This window comes from Pelobates fuscus, chromosome 9 (assembly GCF_036172605.1).
Source record: "Pelobates fuscus isolate aPelFus1 chromosome 9, aPelFus1.pri, whole genome shotgun sequence".
NCBI classification, from domain to species: domain Eukaryota; kingdom Metazoa; phylum Chordata; class Amphibia; order Anura; family Pelobatidae; genus Pelobates; species Pelobates fuscus.
In genome coordinates, this window is record NC_086325.1 from 27,434,450 (window position 1) to 27,448,925 (window position 14,476).

At 49.2% G+C, this 14,476-nt stretch overlaps 1 protein-coding gene across 1 annotated transcript in view; it reads left to right on the forward strand.

The window, feature by feature from the left end:
• The window catches only part of LOC134572594 (zinc finger protein 37-like), a 3,051-nt gene extending 2,033 nt beyond the window's left edge, over positions 1-1,018 (forward strand). Inside the window, exon 3 of the mRNA XM_063431650.1 lies at positions 1-1,018. This exon is cut by the window's left edge and continues 195 nt beyond it. Within this exon, the coding sequence (XP_063287720.1) occupies positions 1-650 (650 nt within the window). The 3' untranslated portion in view covers positions 651-1,018.
• The last annotated feature ends 13,458 nt before the right edge of the window (positions 1,019-14,476 follow it).

Below are 14,476 nucleotides of genomic sequence, written 5' to 3' on the forward strand. Positions count from 1 at the left end.
ATGATCCTTTAGTCGATGACATTGAAGTGACAAAGGATGTGCGGTTTGAGACAAAGAGTAATTATGATACATGTTCTCCAAACAATAACCATATATACAATTTCAGCACGCCGCCTGCACTATACAAGGAAAAGAGACTTTACGAATGCAATGACTGTGGAAAAATATTTCCTCACAAATCCCGTCTTCTTCTACATCAGAAAACACATACAGGTGAGAAACCTTTTCAATGTACTGAATGTGGCAAAAAAGTTATGACTCGCCAAAAACTCATTGTCCACCAAAGAATACATACAGGAGAGAGGCCATTCAAGTGCAGCGAGTGTGGGAAACAATTTAGCTGCAAAGGATATCTGATCGAACATTTTAAAAGACACACAGGGTTGAGGCCTCATATGTGCCATCTATGTGGGAAGCAGTTTACCTTCAAGTCAAGCCTTGTCATTCACCTACAGTCACACAGTGGGGAAAAACCTCACCGATGTACTGAGTGCGGGAAAAACTTTAACTACATGTCTCGTCTTCTTGTACATCAGCGAACTCACACTGGCGTGAAACCACATGTTTGCCATCGCTGTGGAAAGCACTTTGATTATAAATCGCAGCTTACACGACATGAGAAGACACATTCTGTAGTAGCTGCTTTATAAAGATTGGGACTACTGGCCTCATCACAAAGGGAGCCCACTTCAGGCACTGTGTGCGAGATATCACATTTTTCCTAGTTATTCATGAATTAAACCTGATGTTCATTGATAATTAGCAGAATAAAGAGTTGGTAGCTCTATTTTACTGATATAAGAGAGGAAAAATTTTCTCCGTAAAAATCTCAGTAAGTGTCGCCTCCTGGTGACTTATTGTTCTGCATGGCAGGGATGGGATGGAGACAGTGGATTAATTTATACGCATCTTTATCTAAAATGAGGATATGCAATTAAAATGCCATTGACAACTTGATCAAAACTATCTGCTTGTGCTCCATGAGAGTTAGGGACATTTAAATCAGGAAGTTACTTTTTTTTCCCCTCTCCTCTAGAATACATTAAAATATAAATAAATATATATATATATATATTTTTTGTTTTGTTTTTTTTTATTTTTGTTTTCATTTCAAATTTCAGTTGTGCACTAATGGGAGTGAAGATCAATTTTTTTTTGTTTTTTATATACACACTGTATCTGTTTATAAATTATATCAATAAAATACAAATAAGTCTCAAAATGCGCTTGCTTTATAATTATTTTATTTTTTTGACGTTTTCCGTAGAATTATTATTTTTTTTTGTTTTTTTTTATCTAAATGTTATCTAATAACCCACAGAAGGATGCTTTGCACTAGGAAGCATTTAACAGAGCAAGCGAGAATAACTTTTAAATTAAACACACTCTCCTAAGGTTATAAAATGAGCACTTTTCAGGAAATCTCAAATGAACTAAAAGTAGTGTTTTAGCTAAAATGAATGGTCGTATGTTATGATTTTTAATCTTTATTTAACCCCTTAAGGACACATGACATGTTTGACATGTCATGATTCCCTTTTATTCCAGAAGTTTGGTCCTTAAGGGGTTAAAGCGGCAATGTCACGCCTCACTTACCTTTTTTTCTAATCGCTTTCTCTTCTCTTAATCACTAAATGTTTCTTTTATCTATTTCTAACTAATAACCTAAAACAATGTCTTATGTATTTTTTCTATGCCGGAGTTTCTTAGACACAAGGAGGAGTTAAAGCTGAACTTCCTGTGTCTACGAACGTTTTCCCATAATACTCACCTTTCCTCGGTATTCTAGCATTGCATCATTTGGACCTTAACGAACATCCTGCCTTGTAAACTAGGGCGCTGCTGAAAAGTTTGTTTTATCTGAACTGATTGCTAACAGTTTGTCTGATCTTGATGTGGTCTGCAAGAAATTAATCTTTCTACGGATGTTGGATTTTTTTTGAGAACAAAGGGCTGATCATGTAACGTAGAACTTTACACCAGGTCCATCAATGGGAAGGTAGAAATATGAAAGGGGATATTATTATTATTAATGTGGAAGTTGTAGCGGCTGATGGCGAATTCGTAGCTCTTTAGCATTCTCCGAGAGACTCTGACAACTCTCTCCAAGGATGTGAAATTCTAGAGGGAAGAGTTGTTGATTGCCTGATAAGGACTCTACTTGCAGTACTGGGGACCATAATCTGCCAACAGAGAGCATGTGAACTCATCAAGGTATAATTAATTTAATACTTTTACTATTTGGTAACAAACTAAAGTGATTTTTTTTTATTTTATTTTTTTGCATTAACCAAGTTCACAAACTTAAACTTTCATCCTGCAGCTTTAGAAATTATTTAATAATTAGGATAAACTTTTAAAATATTTACAAAATATAAAAAAATGTCTCAAGATATTAAATAATTTTAAAAGCTAGTAGTATCCAGTAAAAAAAAGGCCAAGTCAGGAGTATCTATATACTAAGGCAGGACTGGACATTTAACTTGGGCAATTATACGCAGAGCAGCCCAATATGAGAGGGGGAGGGGTAATGTTGGGCATGTTGGTTTGATGCCCCACAAGGGCAGCCCATGCGCAGAGCTCTGCTGAAAAGGTTTTGTATATATGAAATGCAGTGTGTTTGTTTAGGACAGTGCAAGCAAATTTAATGATACACGTCTTCTGTATTTGCTGATGACTTGTCCCTAATGTCCCCATAAGTGGAATAGTGGAGGACAAAAAAGGAGAGAGTTTGGAGAGAGGGGGAGGGGGGGTTGTGTGTGGATTGCTGTTATTTTTTGGGGGGTGTATGAAGAGGTTTCTTGTGGTTAATACAGGGCCGGCGCCACCTGTAAGGCGACCTAGGCAGCCGCCTAGGGCGCAACTTAGCAGGGGGCGCCGGATCCCTGTCCCCGCTGCGCCTCCTCATGCTGCGCCGCCTGAGCTCTTTTACAAGCCTCAGGCGGCGCAGCACTGCTGCATGGAGGGCGGCCGGGTTTGAGTGACCGGCAGGAGGGAAGCGCAGAGCGCTCCCTCCTGCCGGTCTCTCCATGTAGCGTGGCCGGGCGGCGCGGAACGCGGGACAGGAACCTCTGTTTCCTGTACCCGGCCGCCGGCGGAATGACAGGAAGTGCTCACTTCCTCGTGTCATTCCGCCGGCGGCCGGGTACAGGAAACAGAGGTTCCTGTTCCGCGCCGCCCGGCCACGCTACGTGGGGGGGGGATTAGGACCACTAGGGGTGGGGGGGGGGGATTAGGACCACGTGGGGGGGGGGATTAGGACCACGTGGGGGGGGGGGGGTATAAGGACCACTAGGGGTGGTGGGGGGGGGTATAAGGACCACTAGGGGTGGTGGGGGGGGGGGTATAAGGACCACTAGGGGTGGTGGGGGGGGGGGTATAAGGACCACTAGGGGTGGGGGGGGGGGGGGGGTATAAGGACCACTAGGGGTGGTGGGGGGGGGGGGGTATAAGGACCACTAGGGGTGGTGGGGGGGGGGGGGTATAAGGACCACTAGGGGTGGTGGGGGGGGGGGGGTATAAGGACCACTAGGGGTGGTGGGGGGGGGGGGGTATAAGGACCACTAGGGGTGGTGGGGGGGGGGGGTATAAGGACCACTAGGGGTGGTGGGGGGGGGGGGGTATAAGGACCACTAGGGGTGGTGGGGGGGGGGGGGTATAAGGACCACTAGGGGTGGTGGGGGGGGGGGGTATAAGGACCACTAGGGGTGGTGGTGGGGGGGGGGTATAAGGACCACTAGGGGTGGTGGTGGGGGGGGGGTATAAGGACCACTAGGGGTGGTGGTGGGGGGGGGGGGTATAAGGACCACTAGGGGTGGTGGTGGGGGGGGGGGTATAAGGACCACTAGGGGTGGTGGTGGGGGGGGGGGTATAAGGACCACTAGGGGTGGTGGTGGGGGGGGGGGTATAAGGACCACTAGGGGTGGTGGTGGGGGGGGGGGTATAAGGACCACTAGGGGTGGTGGGGGGGTATAAGGACCACTAGGGGTGTGGGGGGGGGTATAAGGACCACTAGGGGTGTGGGGGGGGGTATAAGGACCACTAGGGGTGTGGGGGGGGGGGTATAAGGACCACTAGGGGTGTGGGGGGGGGGTATAAGGACCACTAGGGGTGGGGGGGGGGGTATAAGGACCACTAGGGGTGGGGGGGGGGGTATAAGGACCACTAGGGGTGGGGGGGGGGGTATAAGGACCACTAGGGAGGGGAGGGAGGGAGGGAGGGGGGGTATAAGGACCACTAGGGAGGGGAGGGAGGGGGGGTATAAGGACCACTAGGGAGGGGGGGGAGGGAGGGAGGGGGGGTATAAGGACCACTAGGGAGGGGAGGGAGGGGGGGGGTGGGTATAAGGACCACTAGGGAGGGGAGGGAGGGGGGGTATAAGGACCACTAGGGGTGGGTGGGGGGGGTATAAGGACCACTAGGGGTGGGGGGGGTATAAGGACCACTAGGGGTGGGGGGGGTATAAGGACCACTAGGGGTGGGGGGGGGGTATAAGGACCACTAGGGGTGGGGGGGGGGTATAAGGACCACTAGGGGTGGGGGGGGGGGTATAAGGACCACTAGGGAGGGGAGGGAGGGAGGGGGGGTATAAGGACCACTAGGGAGGGGAGGGAGGGGGGGTATAAGGACCACTAGGGAGGGGGGGAGGGAGGGAGGGGGGGTATAAGGACCACTAGGGAGGGGAGGGAGGGGGGGGGGTGGGTATAAGGACCACTAGGGAGGGGAGGGAGGGAGGGGGGGTATAAGGACCACTAGGTAGGGGAGGGAGGGAGGGGGGGTGGGTATAAGGACCACTAGGGAGGGGAGGGTATAAGGACCACTGGGGAGGGGGGGGTATAAGGACCGGGAGGGAGGGGGGGTATAAGGACCACTAGGGAGGGGAGGGGGTATAAGGACCACTAGGGAGGGAGGGGTATAAGGACCACTAGGGGGGGGGTATAAGGACCACTAGGGAGGGGAGGGAGGGAGGGAGGGGGGTATAAGGACCACTAGGGAGGGGAGGGAGGGAGGGGGGGGTATAAGGACCACTAGGGAGGGGGGGGTATAAGGACCACTAGGGAGGGGAGGGAGGGGGGGGTATAAGGACCACTAGGGAGGGAGGGGGGGTATAAGGACCACTAGGGAGGGGAGGGAGGGAGGGGGGGTATAAGGACCACTAGGGAGGGGAGGGAGGGAGGGGGGGGGTATAAGGACCACTAGGGAGGGGAGGGAGGGAGGGGGGGGGTATAAGGACCACGAGGGGAGAGGGGAGCAAGGACCACTAGGGGAGGGGAGGGTAAGGACCACTAGGGGAGGGGAGGGGGAAGTAAGGACCACTAGGGGAGGGGTGAGTCAGGACCACTGGGGAAGGGGGGTGAAGGAACACAGGGGGAACGGGGGTGGGAAGGTCCACTAGGGGTTTGAGAGAGGGAGGACCACCTAAGGGGGGAAGACCACCAAAGGGGGGTAAGGAGGGAGGACTACTAAGGAGAGGGGAGGAGGGTAAGGACCACTAAGGGGGGGGGGGGGGAGATTACCACTAAGGGGGTGGGGGAGTAGGGGAAGGTCTACTAAGGGGTTTGGAAGAGGGAGGGGGGGTATAAGGACCACTAGGGGAGGGAGGGGGGTATAAGGACCACTAGGGGAGGGAGGGAGGGGGGGGTATAAGGACCACTAGGGGAGGGAAGGAGGGGGGGGTATAAGGACCACTAGGGGAGGGAAGGAGGTGGGGGTATAAGTACCACTAGGGGGAGGGAGGGGGGGGTATAAGGACCACTAGGGGAGGGAGGGAGGGGGGTATAAGGACCACGAGGGGAGGGAGGGAGGGGGGGTATAAGGACCACGAGGGGAGGGGGAGCAAGGACCACTAGGGGAGGGGAGGGGGAAGTAAGGACCACTGGGGAAGGGGGTGAAGGAACACAGGGGGAACGGGGGTGGGGAGGTCCACTAGGGGTTTGAGAGAGGGAGGACCACCTAAGGGGGGAAGGACCACCAAAGGGGGGTAAGGAGGGAGGACTACTAAGGAGAGGGGAGGAGGGTAAGGACCACTAAGGGGGGGGGGGGAGATTACCACTAAGGGGGTGGGGGAGTAGGGGAAGGTCTACTAAGGGGTTTGGAAGAGGGAGGACCACTAAGGGGTTTGGGAGAGGGAGGACCACTAAGGGGGGGAGGGGGGATAAGGACCACTAGGGGAGGGAGGGAGAGGGGGGATAAGGACCACTAGGGGAGGGTGGTGGGGGATAAGGACCACTAGGGGAGGGGAGGGGGGAGTAAGGACCACTAGGGGAGGGGAAGGTAAGGACCGGGAGGGGAGGGGGGAGCAAGGACCACTAGGGGAGGGGTGAGTCAGGACCACTGGGGGGGGGGGGTGAAGGAACACAGGGGGAACGAGGGTGGGGAGGTCCACTAGGGGTTTGAGAGAGGGAGGACCACTAAGGGGGGAGGGGGGAGTGAGAAGACCACCAAGGGGGGACTGCAGAGGGACAGGGGGCCAAGGGAGAGCACTAAGTGACAGAAGGGGAGAACATGGAGGGACAGAAGGAAAGGGGAAATCAATAATTGACCGGAGGGGAGAGCACTATGAATTTTTTTTTTTTTTAAATAAAGAGCTGTTCCCCTCTCAGTCCCTATCCTACCACACAAACCCTCACTTTTACACTACACACATACACAATGCATCCCCCCACACACACACACACAGAAACATACAATGCATTCCTACTCACACACAGACACACCCAAAACACACAATGCATCCCTTACGTTCTCTTACATAATTAATGCACCCCTTACAGACACACACTGCATTCAATTACATACACAGAAACAAACCTTGCACCCCTTACACACACACACACCCAGAAACATACAATGCATTCCTGACACGCAAACACACACTACATCCCCTATAAACACACTACATCCCTTACACAAATTGCACACATAAAACATCCCCAACTCATGGATGGGCCATGTAGGTGGATTTATGAGTGGGCATTGTAGGCGTATGCCCCCTGGGGGCCCAGACCTTGAGCTGTGTAAGGGGCCCTAAAAAATGGAGCTGCTTCCTGTTCGTTAATTGTTGTGAGCACTGTTACAGTCTCCAGAGAGCCTCTTCTACACCAGACCTGTGGAGCCAGACTGAGACCATCATCAGCCTCTTGTCCTCATCTGGTGGTAAGTAGGCAATCCAATATATTATTAGTGGCACTAATCTCTAATTTACCTCACATTAAATGTATACTATAGTCACCAGAAGCACTACAGCATAATGTAGTGGTTCTGGTGTCTATAGCCTGTGCCTGTAGGCTTTTTAATGTAAACACACTGTCTTTTCAGATAAAAGACCCTTTGTGAAGACTGGCGTTGGCCCATATGGCAGAGCATATGGGCGGGGCATTGTGATGTCACATGGTGGGCAGGACATATGGGGGGTTGGCAAAAAATGTTTTGCCTACGCCGGCAAAAATCCTTGCACCGGCACTGGGTTAATATTAATTTAATAGCTGGTTGTAAAGCTTGTAGTAAAGATTGTTGTGTTGCAATTGGGATAGATTACCTATGGTATTTTGTGGAAGTGGGGGGAGGGGATGTGTTGAGGGCGCTGCTTGTGTAGATGCATGCATGGTGTTGCATGTGGGGTTAGGCTTAGACGGAGGCTGTGATTGGGGCTGTTTGCTGTGTATTGTGTGCATGGAAAGGGGTATAAGGTGTTTAGATTGTGGCTGTTATGTGTGGGAAGAATAGGGAGTGGAGGGGAGATAGGGACTGTGGTGTGTGGGAGAATAGGGGCACAAAAGGTAAAGTAGGAGAAGGAGCACAAAGGAACAGAAATAAGCAGCAAGGAGCAGAAAGGGTCAGCAAGGAGCTGGAAAGGGCAGCAAGGGGCAGAAGGAGCACAAACGTAAAGTAGGAGAAGGAGCAGAAATTAGCAGGAAGAGTCAGTAATGAGCTGGAATGGGCAGAAGGTGCACAAACGTAAAGTAGGAAAAGGAGCAGAAATTAGCAGGCAGAGCCTGCAAAAAGCAGAAAGGGACAGAAAGAGCACAAAGGTAAAGTAGGAGAAGGAGCAGAAAGGGTCTGCAAGGGGCAGAAGGGATCAGGGATCAGAAAGAGAATGGAGCAGAAGGGGGAGCAAACTAAGCAGAAATTAGCAGAAAGGTGAAGGAGCCAAGGAGGAGAAAAGACAGTGTCAGAAGAAAAAGAAGACTGTGTCAAATGAAGGAGAAGAAAGGGAGATTGGAGCAGGAAGAACAAGTGAAGTGATCCCTCCACTTAATTCTAGACACCACATCATAAGGCTTTGGTACCTGGGCCTGGCAGGGAAACTTCTCATCTCCACAGGTAAAAAAGAAATATCAGTGTTAATGTGTTCACTTTCATTTACTGAGTGTCAGGAAGCACAGAGTGCCGCTGAGTAGGGGTGTCGCTGATTGGCTAGAGCGGTCAACTGGCACTCTAAGCCAATCAGTAGCTCCCCATTCATAAAAAAGTAAAACATTTTTATGAACCGGGAACTAGCGATTGGCTTAGAGCATCAATTGACCACTCTAGCCAATCTGCAGCACCCATGTCTGACGTCAATCTGCACTTCCTGACACTCCGTTTCAGAAGCCGAATACCACTGAGCGACCTGGAGCTGGAGGAAGCCTTTGGGATTAAACAATTTGAGAGCGGTTTAACCCCTTAAAGGAAAGAGAGCACCCAGGGGCTTCCTGGCATCATAGCATTTTCATTTAGATGAATTTGTTATGGTGACCAGAATGTTCCTTTAATTTGATTAAAGGAACACTATAGTGTCAGGAATACAAACCTGTATTCCTGACACCATAGTTGTGAAAACGCTATTCACCCTGATTTTATGTGATAATGACTATGCCCCTTCCCTTTCATGACACTGTCAAAAAGGGGCCAAGCGTTGATGTCATTACAATTATGCCCCCTCCGGAAAAATTCCTGTGGACGCCCATGGCCATGTCTGCAGCTTAATAGATGTTTTGCTATTGTAACACCCTGGTACTGCCAGTGCTCTGCCTGTGCACCAATTTGATTTGTGCATAATACCTTTCTAGCATGCCTGAGTTAATCACCCCATTCTTATAGTCCTCTAGCCAGCAAAATATAGGCTTGTAAGGTAGTAACCATAGTAACCAAAGTCAATACACAGAGCATGATGACCACCTCTGTCAGGTGTTTCCTCATCTGGCAATCAATTCTTTAGCTTACACCTCAATGCCAAAGAGCGATTTTAAAAGACCTTTGCTAGGACAATGCATAAATTATATGCTCTGTAAAATGAGTATACTTTGTGTGTGCCATGACAGATAGACTTTACAACATTCACGTTAATACATGGTTTGTTTGGGGGGATTTTTTCAGACAAAAATATAGGAAAACGTAGATCTAACCTGAAGTGCAGAGATTGACTGCAGCAGTATGCATTGCTGTGGCCATTATTGAAAAAAAAAAAAGGATTTGTCAATGATTTCAGCACCAAGTTACAAAGAACAGCTCCTCAATTTCACTGAATTTTGCTGCTGCCAATAATTTCATTTTGTCTAAAAATGATTTTGTCTCCCTGACAGGCCGTGAAACAAAACATATGGAGATGTGGCTCCCGTGGTTCATGTACATTACCCAATATAGACAAGCAGAAGATGTTCCTGAATCCACTAATGGAGCGGCAGCAGTCATGGGCCCCACTTGACGCAGATCAACTCACCCTACTCCCCTTCCTTCTATACCTAATTCCTACTTACCTCTCTCCAACTCTGCAACAACTAAGCTAACGGGGCCCGGGGGACAGGGGACAGGATCAGAGGGACATACCATTGAACATGCAATCTGCTACACCTTAATGTCACATATGTTCCCAGCCCTCATGAGGCACGGACAACCACCCGACTATCACAACACGAGTCGATGTAAGGGACAATGCACGTTTGCAGCTTACGGTACTGTACCACATAGACCTAGATCATACTCACCCTGCGCTAACACAGATACACACACTAATGACTTAGCACAATTACTCACACTCGACAATTGCATTGTCACCGACAACTACATGTAACTCGCATCCTGGGATATATGCGAACTGCAGGCTCTGCCGAGAGGGGAAAACGACAATGGCCATAGCCAATTACATCAGCAAAACGGAGTGTAGAGCATCTCCCATGGGTACTTACAGCCAAAGAGTGGAAACTACTTCCCACCATTATAGCTTAGAGGGAGATTTTGCCCCGAAATCATATGCTTATACGCACCGGTGAACACCTGAGGACTGTGACGCTAACTACGAAACACGACCCTAGTAATCCCACCACTCCTGCGCGCTAGGGTATACCTGGCGACACCAATGCGGACCTGCGAGTCTGAACTCAACAGGGGCCTGCGAGCCGCCTTTCTCATTAGTGCTTTGACATCCCGCCCAAACGTTCAGGTAGCGCATTGTTGTCTGACTCACATCATAGCTCGTTGAGAACGGCATGTCTCGATACAAACTATGTTTGTCCTTTACACATAACCTTGTTACGTGATGCCCTCTGATCGCTCCATACGTATTATTCCGTATGATGCCACCGTTTCGCACTGTTGTGCACCTTCGCTATCTACAACGTGTATTTACCTTGCTAAGAGACCTGCGAGTCTCCCTATTGAAGATTGCGCAGAGATTTGCATATCTCAATGTATAATATGCTCCGGCAAATAACAGAAACCTGCGAGTTTCAAACTGTTTACCAACTAAATGCTTTTTACTACATGAAAACACTTTAATAAAAAGATTTACAAAAAAAAAATATATATATATATATATATATATTATTTTGTCTATTCGTTTTCGGACGAAATTTGGTCATTATTTTTGTTTCAGAATTTCATTCAGCCATTTATTAGATAACTCCCTTAACTGGTACCCTTGCGGAATTGCCACATTTCATGGTACCAAATTAGGGTGCTTTTTAGTAGATAACTCCATTTTCTATCAATAAATGGGCACTCTTTTCGTATACATAATTTTTCTGTGGCTTATTTTGGATTTTCTATGTTTGCAGATGTACATGCACCCATTGTGAAACATTATCGTTTTGGGTATCCTTGTGGCAATCCCACATACGGACTAGGGCAGGGCACTATCCTTTTTGTAATTTTGATCTTTCAGGCAACCTTATTAATACTAAGTTAAAATAAATGCTTAGTATTGGTAAATAAGGGGGCTTAACTCTCTCTCCTGCCCCAACACACTCTGCCTACTACATGTCTACAGATGCCTACATGTCAAAGTTACTAACAGCCTAATTGCAGCTAAATCCAAAGGCCACTACTCAATACTAATTCTTCTTGACCTCTCTGCTGCTTTTGACACGGTTGATCATGCTCTCCTTCTTCAAACTCTTCAATCGCTCGGTCTCTGTGACTCTGTCCTCTCATGGGTTTCCTTCTATCTCTCCCAACACTCATTCAGTGACTCCTTTTCTAAGGATACCTCATCCCCTCGTTCTGTCTTGGTTGGAGTCCCCCAAGGCTCTGTCCTTGGTCCCCTTCTATTTTCTCTTTATACTGCCTCTCTTGGCAAACTTATTACCTCTTTAAGATTCCACTACCACCTGTATGCTGATGACACCCAGATATATCTCTCCTCCCCGGACCTCTCCCCTGCAACATGTCACTGCTTGCCTATCTTCCATCTCTGATTGGATGTCCTCCCGCTTTCTGAAACTCAATCTCTCTAAAACTGAGCTCTTTGTCTTTCCTCTTCCTAATACTGATGATCCTCCTTTTGCTCTCCCTTCAAGTGAGTGGTACCCACATCAGTCCATCCTTGCACGCGCGCTGTCTTGGCGTCATACTTGATTCTGGCCTCACATCCTGTATGTTGCCAAATCCTGTAGATTCCATCTTAAAAACATAGCCCGCATCCGCCCCTTTCTTACACAAGATGCTACCAAGGACCTTGTCCATGCTCTAGTAATTTCCTGCATGGATTAATGTAACCTTCTCCTGTATTGCACCGCTACAGTCTGTAATGAATACTGCCGCCAGGTTGATTTTCCTCTCTAGTCTGTTCTCTTACACTTCACCCCTATGTCAGTCCTTACATTGGCTTCCTGTATCCTATAGGAGTCAATTCAATGTACTAATTCACACCTATAAAGCACTGAACAATTCTAGCCCCTCTTAGATCTCTTCACAGATCCATAGGTATGCCCCACATCGGTCTTTCCACTCTGCTGTGACCTTCTCCTGTCCGCTGCTCGCACCCGTACGCCCAACTCACGCTTGCAGGACTTCTCGCGGGCGGCTCCCGTCCTATGGAATAGCCTGCCTACTGCCATCAGACTCTCCCCTAGTCTTCAATTGTTTAAAAAGTGCCTTAAAACCCATCTCTTTAGGAAGCGTATGGCCTCCCAGAGTAACTTCTACCTTACATACCTGTCTCTTGCTCTCTCCTAAAGGGCAGCACTCTTCTCTCCTCCAGCTCTGCCTCACTCCTACCTTATTTGATTGCCATTTCCTGTCCTAATGTGTTTTATACCCCACCTTCTATAGACTGTAAGCTCGTTTGAGCAGGGTCCTCTTCAACCTATCGTTCCTGTAAGTTTTCTTGTAATTGTCCTATTTCTAGTTAAATCCCCCTCTCATAATATTGTAAAGTGCTACGGAATCTGTTGGCGCTATATAAATGGCGATAATAATAATGTCTACTAGGGGCGGGGCCGGGCCGCCGAGCCGAGCGGTCGCAGGGAACAACAGCTCCCGCATAACGAGCTCCATCTACACTAAAAATCGGGATTTCAACGGAATTCAGCGACTAACAACCCCGACCAGCAGTGTATGCAAGCTACCGGAGCCGGGGTGAGGCTTGCTCCTGGAGTTCCAGTCCCCCTGAGGTGGGTTCACCGCAGCACCAAGCGAGACCCAACCTGGCGGTGAGTGAAGTGGACGGCCGCCACTTCGCTATCCTGCCCAACGGTGCCTGACGTGCACATAGCGCATTGGACGACCCGGTCCTGTCCCCCCCCCCACCGGGCCGGGGGGGTGAACCCGGTCCATGCCTCAAACTTGATCACGGAGGCACTACTCGACCATCATGCAGGCCCCAAACCCACAGCCAAGATGGCGGAGGCCACGTGTGCGGGGACCGATCTGCAGATCCTGAGGCAGATGGCGGACGGGAACTGACTGCAAACGTGTTGGGACCCACACAGTACAGCAGCACCCGACCCCGGAGACACATCAGCAGCAAGACCCGGCACATCGCTCAACCCATATGGACGGAACCACCCATGGGACCGATCGCCCTTCTTCTGGGCTGGGTGCTCACCTAGAGGAACTCCTCTGCAGCCTGCCATACTCCCTGGGAGAAGACCGCGATCCGGCGGAACCCAGGGCCCACGATCCTGCTGAAGGGATCAATGGCGAAAGGGCACGAGCGCCTGTTAAGGCCTCAGGCTGAAGGCTGGTAGCCCATGGTAGCGGTACCACCACAACGTTGGGAAATCCTAAACCCGAGAGCCGGAACCACGAAACGCTTACCCAGGTTTTGGGCCACAAACCCTCGCCACTGCCAACAGGTAAAAGCCTGTGGACTGCTTTGAACTGTCTGATTGCCTGGCTGCACACAATCCAGGGCTCAGCGGGCAGGGCCCGTACACAACAGGGCACAGCAGGCATTCTCCTCTGGGCAACGTGCAGAAACAGACGGGACTTAACTCATCTATGTAATTATCATGCATACTGTGTTTTCTGCCTAAACGAACCAACATATGTCTTTTCACTGTGTTCAGTCATGCATGCAAACCCCTTAGCCCGTACTAAACAGTGATATCTTGAATTCTGCTTACTGCTGTCACTAGACTAAATGTATTTGTGTTAATAAGGTAAACTCACAACCCACATACCTCCTAGTGCTTACTACCACCATGAGTTACCATAACACTAGGCTAATCGGGCTGCAACCTTAACGCTACACAACCGGTGAGAGCCAAATATGGGAGGGCTACCTGCCTGTTAATATGCAGCTGATGCCTATCTACGCTATCAATCCCAGTCCGGCTGCATATGCTACCATTAACTGACACACCAAAACTTAGCAAAATGAGGCACTAAATCGTGTATTGTATACTGCACAGACGTTCCTGTTATCTGTTCGCGCTACTGAACAACGTATCCATATAGCCTGTTAAGCCCAGTTAGACCACCAAGTACACCCTCTTGGCATACCTGACAACCAGTGCGAACACGAGGCTTAATACCGCTGAGCCAATTTAAATCGCCCCTCTCTTGGCCTCCATAGAATAGCCATAGAATCATATTACTCACTCTGAGGTTGCTACACGAAATAATTTCTGACAGAAAGCTTTTACTCGTTGTATGACATCTCTATCTAGCCTGTTTAAAACTCGACTCCTTTAAGCGACACACAAATTATAAAAATAAGGCATTATTGTCCTGGAAATGTAACTAACAATGTTTTAACCCCAAGCTGTACGTTCTC